Source organism: Acanthaster planci, linkage group LG08 (assembly GCF_054643075.1).
Source record: "Acanthaster planci isolate LZ-2023a linkage group LG08, COTS_SCS, whole genome shotgun sequence".
NCBI lineage: Eukaryota > Metazoa > Echinodermata > Asteroidea > Valvatida > Acanthasteridae > Acanthaster > Acanthaster planci.
In genome coordinates, this window is record NC_141784.1 from 12726636 (window position 1) to 12743499 (window position 16864).

General features: G+C 39.3%; 2 protein-coding genes across 11 annotated transcripts in view; one reads left to right on the forward strand and one right to left on the reverse strand.

Annotated features, from left to right (window-relative positions):
- stk11ip (serine/threonine kinase 11 interacting protein) overlaps window positions 1-7818 on the reverse strand; it is a 34282-nt gene extending 26464 nt beyond the window's left edge. For 3 of the 10 annotated variants that reach the window (XM_022231359.2, XM_022231353.2, XM_087139873.1), the window contains exons 1-9: window positions 7607-7817; window positions 5887-6057; window positions 5096-5295; window positions 4780-4947; window positions 4151-4258; window positions 3704-3775; window positions 3227-3460; window positions 3005-3094; window positions 1791-1832 (exon numbers count right to left, since the gene is read on the reverse strand). In XM_022231359.2, coding sequence (XP_022087051.2) covers window positions 1791-1832; window positions 3005-3094; window positions 3227-3460; window positions 3704-3775; window positions 4151-4258; window positions 4780-4947; window positions 5096-5295; window positions 5887-5938 — 966 coding nt within the window. In that variant the 5' untranslated portion in view covers window positions 5939-6057; window positions 7607-7817. Of the gene's footprint in view, window positions 1-1790; window positions 1833-3004; window positions 3095-3226; window positions 3461-3703; window positions 3776-4150; window positions 4259-4779; window positions 4948-5095; window positions 5296-5886; window positions 6140-7606 lie in introns of all 10 variants that reach the window. The other 7 variants (XM_087139875.1, XM_022231356.2, XM_022231355.2 and 4 more) reach the window with 7 other exon arrangements.
- A 347-nt stretch (window positions 7819-8165) lies between these two features.
- On the forward strand, window positions 8166-16706 carry LOC147798397 (HIG1 domain family member 1A, mitochondrial-like). Its single transcript, XM_087139657.1, has 3 exons — window positions 8166-8331; window positions 10020-10176; window positions 12940-16706. Exons 2-3 carry the CDS (start codon window positions 10056-10058, stop codon window positions 13116-13118), a joined length of 300 nt encoding a protein of 99 aa, XP_086995783.1. The 5' UTR covers window positions 8166-8331; window positions 10020-10055; the 3' UTR covers window positions 13119-16706.
- The last annotated feature ends 158 nt before the right edge of the window (window positions 16707-16864 follow it).

The following is a 16864-nucleotide window of genomic DNA, read 5'->3' on the forward strand; positions in this document are numbered from 1 at the left end:
ACTTCATCTTGCAAGCACTCTACAGATTTCTCAGGATGAAGTGTTCCTAGGAAATGACTAAAAATAGCATTAGCATCCCACATTCAAACAACAAAATACAGCACAAACTCTATTTGTGTCATGCTCAATCAAGTACATTTTTTAAAGAAAAAAAGCAGCACTACAATGAAATCAACAATGAAAGCACTCACAAAAGGACCCAACAGACTTCGCCATAAGCACGCAGTGCTATAGGTCGCATAGCCTATAGTCACAGTGCACAAATCCTTTTTTCACTGTTGTCAAAGTGAACATGCCTAATTGCTTGACAGAGTCAAGAGAAATGAGCTGGCATACAAGTAGACTACAGCGTAATCTGGCAATAACCATTAACATATTATCGAGATGGAATCATTAAAATGAGCCCAGTACATATAATCTCAAATTTCAGATTGTTCACTTTGGCCACCACATTAATTGTTCATACACGTACAAGTTGCATGTTCCGATAAAGTTGTACACATAACCAAGTACATATTTGCAGCTCTAACTCAAAGCTCCAAACTGTGCTTTCCAAAAAGCAATGCAAATATCAAGCCCTGAAATGTTGTAGAGGACACATACAGTTCAACAAGACGAGAGAACAGTCTTTCTACCAGGTGTTGAGTACATACTGATGAATATGAAACTACTACCAGCACAAAAAGCATGAGCATGTGTTAAAAGGGTAATATGAATACCGACTAGATTGATCTCCAGAAAAGAATCCACAAAAGAGTAGAATAGGGCTGCTGCTAGTTCATCACACAAGTGGTTGTATTTATATTAGAACACTTTTGTAAAACACATGGTACCACATAGCTTATTCAAAGGGTCATCAACTTTGATGATTAAGTTAAAACTGCGCCTCATTTCTCGTGTGGGGGCACAAGTAAATATGAGGAAAGAAACGGCAATCTTTATCTGTAGTCGCTTTTCAGAGAAATGTACAGCCACAAAGGCCACAAGCTTATTTCCTTGTGCTTTCAAAGCAATATCTAAGTGATGGCCAAAAACAGGGATGCAACAGTCACTTGAATGCCAAGATCACCACTCTGAACCTGGTGCTGATACGAAAACATTGTTGGTTTGCATACACTTACATTCAGATGACAGTCTGTGGTGCAAAGTCTTGCCTCAGGAGTATGACCCTGAATTATTTATTAATAATGACTGATTTGGATACCCTAGAGAATAAATAAACCTTAAAACCTTGACACTTGTCTAAGACAATGCATCCTCCTATTGTGGGACACTTACCCACATATCCGGCTCAGTGAATCACTCGCTTGGGCCGCATAAGTGCGAGAAGAGGGTCAAATTGAATGAAGTCGCGCTTGCACTCGTGAGCGCAGGGGAAGATGTTGCTTCTGTATTCAGCAGCTCTTTAAATGCTGGCCCCCTGAACACATGTACATCGTGTTCTGCAAAGCTCTTTTCCTCACAAGAAACCTAACACAGCTATTTGCCATGGGAACCCGCAATAATATTTGATCGCCACTGGGCAAAAGCCAATACTAAAGCAATGTAGCAAACAAGCCAATGTAAATATGCTATTCACAGCCAGCAAGTTTCTGCAGAAAAGCAGGTAGTAAACACAAGTGCCATCAAAAGTACATTCACTAAAATAAATGCATAAATAGACAACTCCATTCCAATGAAGAGAACAAAAATGAGAAAAAGTGCCTGAAAGTCCATAATGTGCACACATGGAGGGTGACTGTTGATCTATTGTTAAATGTCCTGATGAGACAGCAAGGGTTGTTTATTACCTGGCTTTCAGTGCTAGTTAGAGGAACACCGTCTAGATACATCTGTGAGAATGAAGACAGACAAAAACAGACAAACATGGAATAAAAACGGTTCAACCTCACAAAAGCAAAGCCTTGTCTGTCAGTTTGGAAGGCTGTGGGACAAAAAAGCCGACAGTGAGTAATGCCCATGTCACAATGCATACTGAAGTCCCATGTGATTTCATGGTTTAAAAAAAAGAAATTAATTTTACGGGTAAATTTGTGTACTGTTGCCGGAGTCAAAGTTTTAAAAGGACAGGTACATGGAGTTACACAAAGGTGCAAATTTAATGTGCAGAAGAAAGGGAAAACCTTTTCAAATCCAACTGCTATGGGCTTCCTAAAACCAAATTACTTCAGACAAAAGTTCCAAATGACATGCCCAAAACATAAAAGAAACACAGGAATTACAAACTTTCTTGGAAGTGCCACATAACAGCATGAGTATAAACAACACCTGCAGTTAATTTAAAAAAACAGTGAACATCTGTGACTGGATTTACACAGTGCACAGAATGCACATGGATGCTTCACTCAACTTGTTACTGCCACGCTACGTTTGAAAAACTTTCAAGATTGTCAAGGATGATGGCAGCTTTATAATTAACCTTATGCAGGAATCATTTCAGGTGTTGAGAAAACAGTGGATGGAGATCTCAACCAACTACATTCCAAAAAAAACTTTTACTGCTTCAAAACTGGATTGAAAAGTCCCAATGTTTCTATCTGCAGGTAAACCAGCAGTCCAGATAATCCAATCAGACAATCCTGTGAATTTCTCTTTTTAATCTCAGTAACTAGAATAATAAGCTTTTGAAGATCTTGTTCAGCAACTACAATCACCAATGGTTTACCCCAACTTATAAAATTTAAGTCTTCATTTATTCTGCAAGTCATGAAATTTTGTAACAAGAACCTTTCACAAAACCAGTAGGAATTCGAAAAAGACCTGAATGTTGTATCCTTCAAGCTCTAAAACACAATGGAACAGGAGTTACACAGTTGTCTAAACCTTTTATGAAACATGCTGCCGATTCACAAATGCTGCTAGTTCATGTTGCATCCAAATTAAGAGTATCTGGAAACCAGGTTGAAACTGTTAGTGCATTAGTCAATTTAACCAACAAAGAAAACCCAAATGGTAGTAGAAGGTGCATGCTTGTGACGAACTGTTTGTATGGAATTGGCCATACCTTGCGTGAGGCACCCTCTGGAGGGAACTTGCTGATGACAATTGACCTGTAGGCTGGGTCAAAGGCCAGTGGGTTGCCAAGGAGGTTGACCTATGAGAAGGATGAACATTTGTTGGATGAAAATGATGGAACGTTCATCACAAAGAAAACAAACAGGACCCAAAATAATGGCAAGAGGGCAATAGCATCAGGTCTTTGGTGGGGAAACAAATCGCTACCCACCTCTCTGAGATTGTGCAGGTATCCCAAGGTTCTAAGTTCATTTCCCTCGTACAGGCAGTTGTTGCCCAGATCTAGTTCTAAGAGGCTGCTGTAGTCCTCCAGGCCAGACAGGTTATCCAGGCTGTTGTTTCTGAGCACCAGGGTCTGCAGGTTGGTACGGGCCACCAGGCCAAGGGCTGGCACTCGCTCCAGGTGGTTATAGCCCAGATTTAGGTGGGCCAACTCACTCAGGCTCTGAAAGAAAAGATGCACATTTTGACCATCGTAATCAATACAATCTCTTGAGTCCCTTCAAAACAGAGCCATCAATCACCTAACTTCAATTTGAAAGGGATTTCAAGGATGTGGTAAGTGGTAAAAACTTCACCTCAGCTTTGTCTCATAAGGAGAACTTTATTATCGATAACAGATGTCTCGATGAATTCCACATGTTTTGCACAATTTTGGGGGGTTAGTTTTCTGGTTGTTTGTCCTTACCTCTAGATGGTCTCTGGTGTGTTTGAGCTCGTTGTGGCTGAGGTCTAACATCTTAAGTACAGGAAGCAATCTCTGCAGGATTAAGAAATGAATGTTGCCAAGTACTGCATGTAATGTTTTTATCAATGTACTAATTAAAATACACTGAGAGTTTGCATCAGAGAAAACTTATTTCCTCCAGATTCTCTACAACTGCAACAAACGTTTTCATGGATGAAATAGAGACACGGGACACTAAATATGTCTCACATGATGGACTCAAAACCAAAGTAATGCATGCACCCAACCCACACCTGCTTAAGCTAGTTTATGCTACGTGAGCACAGCAAATCTGTTAATCTGATGCCAAGGAACGCAACAATGAAACTAAAACTATGGCCATAATTGAATTCTCTCGGCATTTGCTTTCTTATATGCATCATGAAGCAATTCATAAGTGAACATTACCAGTGAATTGTCCAGGTGATCAATGTAGTTATAGCTGAGATTGAGGGTGTGAAGGGATGACCAAGGTGCCTCCGATGCCATATCACCTCCACATGAACACAGCAAAACCTACCAAAGAAAGAGAATGATGTGCTGGTGAACAGAGGATGCGCACGTATTAAAATATTCTCCACAAAGTCCCCCCAAATTCTCAGTCAGAGGGTTCTTGGCACTAGTGGCAATGTCATTATAAGTTTTTGAGCATGGTACAATGTGAAGAGCTAATTTTCAAAATGCAATGTACCCATTTCAATATAATATGTTTCCAAGACTATTAAACATTACAGAATAAAAACAGTACACTGGGTTAACATTGACTTCATTTTTTCGCTATATTGAGTAATTATGCTATGTCCAGCTACACAGAACCCATCTAAAATGACTTTGAGCAGCCAAGAGAGGCCAAGATTCTGAAAGGTACCTAACTAAAGCATGTAAATCAGCTCACTACAGTGCAGAAAAATACCTTTCAAATTTTGGCCAGTGTCCCCCACTTTGGACACTTAAAGAATGACCCAAATACATCATGTTATTGTTATTATTATCTGGACAAGAAGTCACATTTTCTGCTCCAGGGCAACTTTTCCCACCTGGAGAGAGGGTACACATCGGGAACAGATGAGGACCCGCAACTGATGGCGTAGGCATCTTAGGCCATTCAGCATGTGGACAGGGACTTTCTTAATCTCCAGCATCGTCAGACTCTTGAATCTTGAGATTTCCACTTGGCCGCGCAGAGTACTGGATGGATGGATCAGCTGCAGAGGTGAAAAACAATAATGGGCTCAAATTAATGAAATGCTTACTAGCAGTGGCATATATCCAGGTTGATATCTAAGTTCAGGACCAATGCTCCCTTTTTCCCGCCCAAAATAATGACTCAACTGCACATTTCTATGTTTTTACCTTAAGAGCAGGTGTCTTCTTGATGTAGCTCAGGAGGAACATCACAGTCTGTGGCCGCCTTCTGTCACATGACTGGTCGTTATCATGTGACCTGCTATCCACCAATGAATCCTCCTCACTCTGCTTGAAGCAGCGGTTGAGGTGGGCCAAGGTGTGTGTCGTCAGGGCAAGGTTGCAGCGCCCATTCAAGATCTTACCACCTAGTCACAGTTCAGCATTATCAAAGTATGCAAGGAATCATGTACAAATCAGTACTCTGTGATTCTTGTGCACTTCACAGCAACCTCAATCATCCAGTTGATATTAGACCAAGCCCAAATTGGACAGTTGGTGGCTTTGGCTTGTGCCATTAGAAACCCACAGTGAGTAACCATAGCCATAGCCTGAAATGCCTGTTTCAGATCCAGCTGCTGAGAGGTATTACGCGTTGAGTGAATTACACAAAAGGATAAGCAGCTGCGTGCAGAGAATGGACCAAGGCATTAAATAACATACTGATACTATTTCCATATTTTTTTCTGTAACATGAAGTACAAGAATTTTCTATGATCAATTGTGACTGGAAGGAAAAGGTAAAGTGTGCACACAGAAAAGGCACTCAGTATGATCAAACTGGAATCATTAAAGATGCAAATAAAATTGTGAACAAGATATCTTGCTCAGTATGGATGTCAAGAATGCTTTCTTATTGAAAAACACAAAACAAACAAAAAACACTGCCACATACATGAACATGTAAGGTTACTCTAATCAATCAAATACACATTTCTTCTGTAAAAAACAATACCCACTGTTCTTTTGCAAGAAGACTGTCAGTTCCTGAAGGCTATCCATTGCCTGCATGACTGCGTGCCAAGGCTCCACTCAGTACAGGAAATGAAAGCTATAGCTGCCTGTGATCTGGTCTTATTGTGAGTTACGCAGCATATGCATGATGTGATCTGTTGCACTTCTGCCTGTGGCTGGAAATGAGAACATCACCTTCCACTTTCCAGGAAGTAAGAAGCCTAAAGGTTTGAGAAAATGTTTGGGACGACTGCCATCCTGAAAACCTTACATCATATGTTGGAACCATTTTAGTGACAAAATCTCGCACACAAAACAAAAAACCTGTAAGTATAAATTCTGTGCTTAAGTAGCTCTATGAAATTGGCCCCTAGGACAAGTAACTTGGACTCTACAGGGTTTTATTTCACATTCGGTAATGATCAGGTGACATCGGAGTCCTAATGTCCGTAACGGTATAGTCAGTAGGTCCCTAATTTCATCACCTTTTGTCAAGTCTGATTTGTTTTCACAGTAAGTGGCGAAACAAAGGACCTGGCTACAATATCCTCATGGACGTCAGGCCTGCAAACACTTTATTACAGAGTGCAGAGTCCTCTTCAACATCAAGGACACCTGGGAATGTTCCTGTGCTGCAGCCCATTACTTGCAAGCATTCTCACTTTTTGGGACCCAAGCACTGTGGGGTTTGTCACCTGCTGCACTCAAAGGAGCACAGCGGAGGACGAACCCCACAGTTTTGGGGGAGGTTATAACACCATGGGATTTGATGTCAAGCTATGATGAACAGATTACTTGCATCTATAATTTTCAAACAAATCTTGACCAAAATGCCTTGGCCAAGCCATATCTCCTTCAATTTGGGAATTTGGGCCTCAGCTACATTTGGTAATGATAATAATGATCTACTAGATATTTATTTATCAGGTCAACAATTTTCTGAAAAATCAGAGCTTTCAGTCAGCAACATTTCCTGATTTTTGATGCGATGGCAGTTATATCACATATCTCGTAGGTCCCAATACTGCAAATGTATCCGGTCAACAGCCAGCGTCTTTAAATCAGCATAACTATTTCCGTTGGGGGGAGGGGGGAGAAGGCAAGCAGTGGCTGACGTTGGAATGGCATTATATACATGTACATGTACTGTACCCCCAGAACTGTGGGGTATAATGTCTGCTCCGCTTCATGGGAGCAAGGGGATGTCGGATCCCACAGTTCTGGGGGTATATGTACTATCAGACTGTGCTGCAAAAGTGAGCAAAGTTTGAGTATTGAATCACTGTTTACAGTGTAGCAATCTGCCAATATCACATATGGTCAGTCATTGTTGGTTGTGCAATGAAAATATGATACGTGTAGGGGCCTAACCCTTGGGAATGAGTTCCATATGCATACAACACTACCTGTAATTTTCCCTTAACACACTCAAACTGTCACATCCCAAAAAGTGAAATTTAGCAGAGAAAATACTGAAACATTTACTTAAACAATGTTTAATTTTTATCAGACAAGTGTCATAGGTTTGTACACAGGGGAATCAAGTGTCCGTATTATTATGGACCTCTTTCTCTTCTGGCCACATCAAGCAAGGACCAGATGCATCAACCAAACATGCCAAAGGCATGATCTGAAAAGTAAGTCGGACATGACGGGGAAAAAATGATCAACTCACATTCAAAACTGAGCAAAGTCGCAACAAATAAAACATATTTCATAACTCACAATTCAAAAAACTTTCAAGAAGATTTCAGCACCTGTCCAGAATGTGATCGCATGTGAAAGAGAGCTACTGTTCACCTCAGTTGTACACACTGTCATGGCTATCACTCAGTGTTATGTCAGTGTCAATGTGTCAGGCCGCATATAGCCTAATGGTGCATGTGTGCAGAAACAACACAGTGTACATGTACATACAGTGCTCCGCGCCGTAAGAAGTTTAGCTACAATCATGCAAATCATCATGTGACTTTTTCTTTTGTTAGATTTGACACAATTTATACTTGCAATGTTTTTAAATAAAATATACTTTTTCAACAAAAGTCTAAAATTAAATGTTGACTTACGAAAATATTATATTTCAATAAAAGCCTTTTGTAACCATTTATTCTACTTTACAAAAACACTAAAACAAAGTAGAATTGGAAACAGGATAAGGATACCCCTTTGACCATTGTATGACGTATTAATATTACGTCACGGGATTCCTCTTTAACCAAAATTCCTTGGTGCCCGGCACTGCCCAGTGGTTTACGGGAACAGAACGCAATCAAAAGCCGTACACCAGCTGTAATGCATGCTCGCGTACGTGCCGTTTCGATATTCACAACACAACGTTAAAAACGTCGTCCACCGGGCCTTGATCAATTCGCTCCTTCTCTGGTTGCATTACAACTTACAAGTGAACTGTTTTCGGTTTATCGAGGAGGTGTTATCATTCAAACTAATTGGTATGTAGTCTGACTACTTCGAGAACTCGAAGTCACTAACTCCGTGCACACGGAGTATCACGGAGTTAGTGACTTCGAGTTCTCGAAGTATCTCCATCATGGAAGTCCATGGTCCTGTTACGCCCAACTATAACATAAATCCCTACTATAGTTGAGACTGTGCCAACTGTAGTGCTGTAGTTAGGCTTGCCCAACTATTGTTGACCAATGTTTGAGGGAAATGTCTCAACATTATCCAAGTCAATGTGTCTCACACTTGACACAAATCATCTAAAATGCGGCACCTCATCTATTCATCTAGCCCTATGACCAATGACATGACATTTGTAAGCAATATGACTTAGGCACGTGCTGGGCACATCAGCTATAGTTGGGTTCGGCCCAACTATAGTTGGGACTGATGATATAGTTGAGGTGTAACAGTTGGACTAGCTCAATTTATAGTTACAATAGGCCAACTGCAGGTACTACGAGTGCATGGGTGACGGGTATAGAATCCATAGCCTACAGTACAGGATTCCATTCTAAATTCTGAACAGAGAACAAGCATGCTATTAGTTGGCATTGTAACCATCGTGACTGTAAGGAGCAGATACGAAAAATAACTGTTTAGGAGTAGGCCTACACTACAGTCATGACAGTGCAGTGGTAAAAATTGGTTTATGATTATGTGACAGACAAAATGTTCCATTTCATGAGGCGAAGCTGAGTGGAATGGATTATTGAAAATATCATCTGTCACCAAATGAAATTATTCTTGCCATTACACGAATGTGAAACATTCATGTTTTGTTTTATACAGTAGGGCCCCTACCTACATAAATCCTAGGTGGACGATAGTAGATCGCCCAACCATGTTCAAAACACAATTTGTAGAGTCCCAGTTACTCGGACTACATAAGTCCTTGTCATCATTGCCTATTCTGTTTGGAGAAGAAACGTTCCTCGCATATCAATGTCTGCCAGTTAGTGAAACAGCTTTGTGTCTGAAGTGCAACCACCACATTGGCTGGTTTCTGTCCCCACATTATTTTCCTTTCTTACTGATGCTAAATACATGTAGCATGACCCCATACTGGGAGTGAAATATATGAAATGGAGGCAGGAACCAGTCATATGAAATGCAGTTCTATTCGACGGGTACCGTCGAAGAGAACAAATAATTCAACGTCGTGTGAGCAATGATGTAGGATTTATGCTGGTATTGTATAAAAGTAGAATAACGGGGCTCCTTGTTCTGTCTCTCCAAGCAAATGAGGAGCCCCTTGGCCAAAGTTTTAGTGATGATCAGTTGGTAATGATAGAATATGTCTTTTTTTTTGCTAGATAGGCTTTCAACTTCAAGTGCAGTGGTGTGAGCATTATACTAACTTTGTACTGAATATTTGATTATTTTATTGTTGAATTCAAAGCAGACTGTATCGTATGTGATCTTTCTCTTTCATCAAATATCATGACATAAAAACCTGTCACCAGTTACAAGGTGAATTGTGCAGTTCTTTAACCTTTATTGCACACTGAAGCCGTGACAAGTGCAATTTTCGGCATGTACGCATTGATTTACATTGTATACAAGCTGAAATGGTGAAATAATGTACATGTATTCAGACTGAGAACAAACAGAAACTTTAAAAAGCCTGTGGAAGTCACCCTATGTTTCTTTCCCTTTTTCACATTGTTCCTTTCAGAGTTGATTCGAGTCTTTTTCAAAGCTTGGTACAAAAATGGCAGGTGCCCCTACATCCACGGTTACACAGCCACCCAACATTGACTATGGGCAGTACCAAGAAACAGCAGTGCAGAAGCTAAAGAGAAAAGCATTAGATGAGCCGTTTGTTCCTCTAGGTAAGTAGCAGAGTTGTACATACATAAAAATGTAGTCCTTTTTCCCAAGTCTCCCAAGGAAACTGAGGTGTGAGACAAAGTGGTAGGTCTAGGAATCAGGCTGAACTATCAAGGCCGTGCTGACTGTAAAGGGTTTTGGGACGAGCAGATGACATTGGTTTCCAAAAGGACTCGGACTGAAGCGCGAGTTCCACTGCAAATATCAGCTGGCACAGCGTTGTACAAACAATTTATAGTCCTCATAATCAAAGGCACAAGCACTCAGTGTGTGCTGTCTTGTTTTTCAAGCTTAATGCCTCCTTCATTATCTCGTATTTAAATTACACTTGGAAAAGAACAAAACTATAATCACTTGATTAAGTGAAAGGACTTCCACTGTGAATTTGACACTGCTAGAATCAAAATTGAAAGACCTGAAAATTAACGATAAATTCTCCGAAATCCAACTCCCTTGTTTTGTAGTATTTCAATCCAAACTCCCTGAGCTCTTTCGTCTAGAATGAAACTTTAGTCCTTCAAAATCCTCCAATTGCCTCAAGGTAAAAATTGAATTTGGAAATCCTCCATTATGTTTTGAATGTGTTCCTTGGAGGAGTAACCACGTCCTCCACCCATCAAGATCCTACAGCAATTCCTTTTGATATTTTAAGGCAGTGTGAATGCTATCTCGGAGCAGTCAGCTGTGTGGATGATTTCAAATATCATACCCGGCCTTTATTTCAGCTTGACTGGGCACGAACGACACCAGGTCTGGCCTTGACCTTGACACTGTGCATCTCTCAAAAATCAGCCACAAGTTAACCACACTGCCTCAATCCTTCAAAATTTTCCACTTGTCTTGTTATTGGTTGTGATCAAATTTGGTAGAGACCTCAATGACAGAGATTTTGGATAAGTTGGTTTAAATTAGGGGAGGCCAATACTACAGTCATTTGCAAAAGTTTAAGACCACCTTGAATTTTATTGGTATTTATGTCACTGGGCTTGCATTACACTGTCTCACTGAATGATTATTTAACATGAATTTACAGGGGTGCATAACATCAGTGTAGTGATATATACCCATTTGAATGAAATTTTTTGCAAAGGCAGGTCTTGTATGACATTTTGTCTGCAAGGCAGCATGGGTAAAAAAAAGCCAGTCTAAGCAATCAGAAATAAGGGAGAGCACACTGAATATTAGACTGTCAAATCATGGAAATGTAGTAAAAATGTGCAACCAAGGTACCAAGGTTACACATTGAAAATAATCATAAGTTGCCATGATTGATCGGTTTAAGTTTGTTTTTCCTTCAGGTTAATGCATTTTCTATGGGCGGTCCTAAACTTTTGCAAATGACTGTAATAGACGTGATCGCCCCAACAAAAGTTTCCCCAAATTCCAAGGGGCTACGGCAGCTAATGGAGGGAATCTTTACATGGTTAAATGCTAGTCAGCATGTATGGTGTTTGGAGTTGAGCATAACACCCTTGCTAGCATAGATATGTTTTGATATCACTTGTTTCTGAGAAAAAGCATAATGTTCAGCAGAAGGAATGCAAGTTGCTATGTACAGCATTGCAATGGGTGTACATGCATTAGAATGCATGGAATTGGGCAGTATATGCCCATTGGTAGTAATTGGCAGTATTCTTTGTGATTTGGAATTAGTTCCATGGAAATGTGGAGACTGCCCTCTGACCTGTAAGCTACACCTGAATTTTTGCTGTTGCTTAGAAACGGGGGAAAAATACGTGTACCAAGGCATACCTGTACATTGTACATGTAACTGTCCTTCAACTGAGTTTGGATGGCATTTGACCACATACCCATTTGTCAGTGCCAAGTTGTTTGTTTGAACAGCCACAGGTTTCCCAATTATGGCAAATCTGAGGAACATGTAGCACAGAGTGCAGTCACTTTTGAGTTTCAAATGTACCTCCATACGAGTACACTGTACTGTACATGTACATTTAGGTGCAGGGTTTTTCCGCTAACTTGAATACAGTGCTTGTTTTTCTCATGCTCAATCTCATGCTGTGTCTGTAGTGTTCACCTTTTCTCACCAATTTCCTTACAAGGAGCAGCCTACAATTTACAGCACACCATCGCATGTTTGCCTTGAGGAGGTCCCGTTTCACATTTCAGCTTTCTGGCCAGTGTCATGCATAATCATTTAATCATCTGCTGGTATTTGTCTTGGTGTGACATCATACATGCACACGTACATGTACACTGTAGTTGGTTGGTAGCCTGACATTTATTTACACACATGGAAAAAAGAATCCTCACATGACTTTCCTTCTGTGGATATTCCACTGAATTTTGTAATTAATAAAACTAAAAAAGTTTTCTTGCACTTAAAACACTTTTACAAGTAGGATTTTTTTAATTTTTAAGGGATGGGGGTGGGTATTTCGTCTGTTCCTCTCCACCTTGTGGTTGATAATCCTAACCCATGTCTCCAAGAATTTCTATGGTGGGGAATACTTTGTGTGGACCTGACTTAGCCCACCCAGGGACTACACACCCTGCATTGTGTGGACCTCTTTTGTTCCCAAGTCCACACAAGCAATGCAAAACAGACAGGAACAATACAAATTGCAAGTTCTCATGCAAAAGGAATCTAGTTTTTTGCATGCATTTTGACAGATTTTCATCAATGCCCTATGTCAAAGAAGTCTCCATAACAATGTCTGATTCAACCACTTTTGAACTGCTCATTTTTAAAATCAAGGTGAAGGTAAAAAAATGGACATTTTCTGTGTTTTTCTCTTGTCAAGGTATCACAGCCTTTGTTGGTGCCCTAGTGTGGGGAGCAGTCTCCTACAAGCACAGGAAGGGAATGTCAACATCCATTTACCTAATGCGGTTACGTGTTGTTGCACAGAGCTGTGTAGTAGGCGCCATGACGATTGGAGCTGCCGTTACTATGTTTAAGAACTCAATGAAGAAAGACTAAAATACCATAAAGTTCTCTCCTTTTTTTTTAAAATGAAAACCTGTCATATATTTTAAGAAAGTGTCTTAGGTGTAAATATGGTACAGTTTAACTGTTGGGTATTGATATGTTTTTGCTGCACACAAGTTTTACCCTGATTTGACAATTTTCGCTTTGAGACGGGTATTTACAGTTCCAATCCATATATATCGTTTTCTTTAATGGAAACTGGAATGTACCTGAATCAAAGAAAAAAGATTTGGGCTTTGTACACAAAATGAAAACATTTATACATGTACCATACCCATGCACATCATATTGTCCCATAATTTCACTTCTGTGCAGATTTGCTCACGTTGCAGCATTGAGTCCTTTTCACCTTGACAATACTGTTGTTTTAAGTACATTTCATATCAACTTTAAGTTCTTTCATTTAGGAAAGCTTTTATGCCATGTATAATTAATTGTAGCATTGCGTTTTTAAAATGTCTATTCTATTTTATGGAATTTCTGTCAGTAATAATGAAAAATCCACTTACATGTATGTACATGTATCTTCTTCCTATCCATCTACAATGACCTAAAATACAAATCTCAAAATATGGAGGGCCTGACGTTTCGATCCTAGCAGAATCTTTCTCAAAGGTTAATTGTGTGAACATAATAGTTACGCATGTTAGGAGGGTGTGAGTTCTTCCTTGCCGTGAAAAGTGAAGTCTGTGATTAAACCTGCATACACCTGGAAAGGTCAAGATTTAGAATGCTTTTAGTATGTTCCTGTTTGTAGATCTGTGTTTTTCCCACTGTAGTGTGTTATTGAAGTCAATACACCAAAAATGGAAAGTACAATTTATTTATTATACAAACAGTGCACAGGTAGGTGCTCATGTGCACTGCAGATGGTGCGGAGCTATGGCTTTATTGTGTGTTTTTAGCATTTGTCTCACCAGCTTCTTACATTTAGAGCAACTTAATCAGGATTCCATTCCATCTCACCTTAGCATGTTCTACAAATATGCACATACATGTAGTATAAAATAAATGGCCTCCATGTCCGAGTGAGAGAATGAGGAGAGTGTAGAGTTATTGAATTCCATTCTATATACAAAGGGAAACCATACGGTATATGTAGATGTGTGTCACTAGCCATGCGTTGTTAACAGAATTTGAATTTAGAGGATTTCATACATGTGCATTGTACCTGTAAATTATTGTTGCAGATTTCTTTTCTGTGTACAAGCACTTATGCCATACAAATGTGAGCCAAAGCACTATATATTGTAGCTTAGGGAAAAATTAATTGAGCTTCCTAATTTTTAAAAAATTCCTGTAGCACCTTCAGCACTTTCGTGAAAAAACTGAACAATGTAAGTGTACTTCTCTGCAAATGTCACAGAATTACATGTAGTTTAATAATTACATTTCAGTTATAAGGGAGTTAGGGTCAAAGAATTGGAGCCACAGTTGCCAAAAACTTACTGTACTTGAACATGGCCTCCTTAACTGTGAGATTAAGTGGCACAGATACTGCGAATCAGTCAAAAACCATGGGAATTAGTATGTCTTTGTATATGTAGAAACAAATTGGAGATAACGTAAAATCCTAAAATAGTCTGATACCATCCCACTCAACCGTTAACAATTTATATAGCATATTCAAGGAATAAGATTAAAAATGGTTCTCTTGGGGATAAGGTCTATTTCAAATGAGAGAGTTATTGTGCCTGACATGCATCAGGTCAGTTACAGTAGAGGATTATTTGTTAATATTAGTGTACAGACAATGTCTTCATGTAAAAATGGAAGTTTTTATCAGAAGAAAGGAATTTTAGATTTATATTCTAATTTGGGGTCCAGTATTGCCTCAGGAATGACTGAATTTTGACTGCTTTGGTGGATAATTGGCATGGTTATGATAATTAGAAAGGGTTTTCAGTCAGCGATATCTGTCTTTTGCAAGACATAAGTGTGGGTCATGACCAAACTAGCTTATGGGATCATGCCAATTCCTTTCATGGACATGTTTCCTAAATCCTTTCATAAAATTTCTGTCAATTGCTTATCACAAAAAAAGTTAATTCAGTTGCACTGAAAGTGCAAACTGAATTGTGACCCAAACCAACAATTTAAATGCAAATCCTCAAACTTATGCTTTTAGTGATGACCTTCAACCCTAAACAGTTGTGAATTAAAGGTGGAGGAATCATGATGGCTAAAGAAAACAAAATCTTGCTCAGTGGAAATTATTGGGAACCGTCAATGCTTTCCTCACCTTGATCAATTTCTTTGGGACGCCAATCCCATAATGCATATAAATGAAAAATCCTAGTATCTTCTTTGTTATGCAGACAAAACGCTGTCAGGTATTGTAGAGTTTCAGGTCTCATTCTGGTGAACTATGAAGCCAATCATTAGTAGAACCTGCTGGTCACATTTTTGGTACCATCCCTTGTCTCAACTTTTAGTGTCTCTCTTGGGCATGTTTGATCTTTGCATTTGTAGCTCAAATTTTTCTTCTTTTGTTTTAAAACAGTTATTTATGTATGTTCAGTTTTTTATTTGTGTGATTATTTGAAAGTATACAAAGCAATGGACAATTAAGCTGAACGAGCAATATTTGAGGTGTACAACATTTAATCCCCAAAATGCCTTTGTCCAGTGTTCAGGCAGTTTTAGAGGTCAGTTTGCTGCCCGAACAATCAGCTTCACTGGCAAAGATATTTATGCTTCATGCAGCTAGCTTCAGTGAACTAAATTAGTTCAGTATGCAGCATGTTATCTTCAAGTTGAAGTTTTTAGTGCTTTCCCCTGGATAACATTTTGTGTGTTGTGATAGATGAACAGTGTTGAGTATTTAATTGCCACGGAATAAAGACTGAGCCAAGCACATGTAGGGCTGTCTTCTGTTCAGGTGAAGATTTTCAACTTATTACAGTCCATATTGGATATTTATACTGTACATCAGTTTCGGGTTACTTACTTCTGTTGTATGGCTTAGTTCTCATTCAAAGTTCATGTCTGTCAATTTAATCAGAGCACCATCAACCCAGGCCCTACCCCAGTTGACTTTGTGTCTTATCAAGGCACCTATTATGTGGACACAGAATGTCTTCGTTTGTTGTTCTGACACATACAAAACTCTGTGTTTGCTGGATTTGTTAGGTATCAAGCAGCTAATTGTGAAATAAGATAAAGGCAACACACTATGCTCAAGTGCTGCAGGGTAATGAAGTTCATAAGTTGAAATTCCAAAGTTAATAATCTGCTGGGTAATGAAGTTCATAAGTTGAAATTCCAAAGTTAAGAAATGGCATTACTCCATGACAAAGATGTTGGAAAAGAAACAGAAGTTCCCTTGTGAACTGCAGACTTGGCCTACTTCTCAGACCACCTTTAGCACAAATACTTGAAATAACTAAAGAAAGAATATTGTTAATCTAAATAGATTTTATGAAATTTAAAGGTTTTCACTAGATTAATTTTACATTTGACATGATAAATAACATGATTTTAAATTAAACATCTGTGCGATGCAATTTTAAAGCAGCTGAGCCGTTGCCAGTACATTTTAAAATGTATTGAATAAAGTATACAAATAGAATCAAGTAACCGGCACTTTCTATGGTCACTTGGTTTGTATTTGTTTAAAATACCCTCTGCAATGAGCAAAGCCAGAACCAGAGCGAGACCTGGTAAGCCAAAATTGTTTGGGGGGAATGTCTTGCCCGAGGATTGAAGCTACATTTCTGTGCTTTTAACATGCTTTT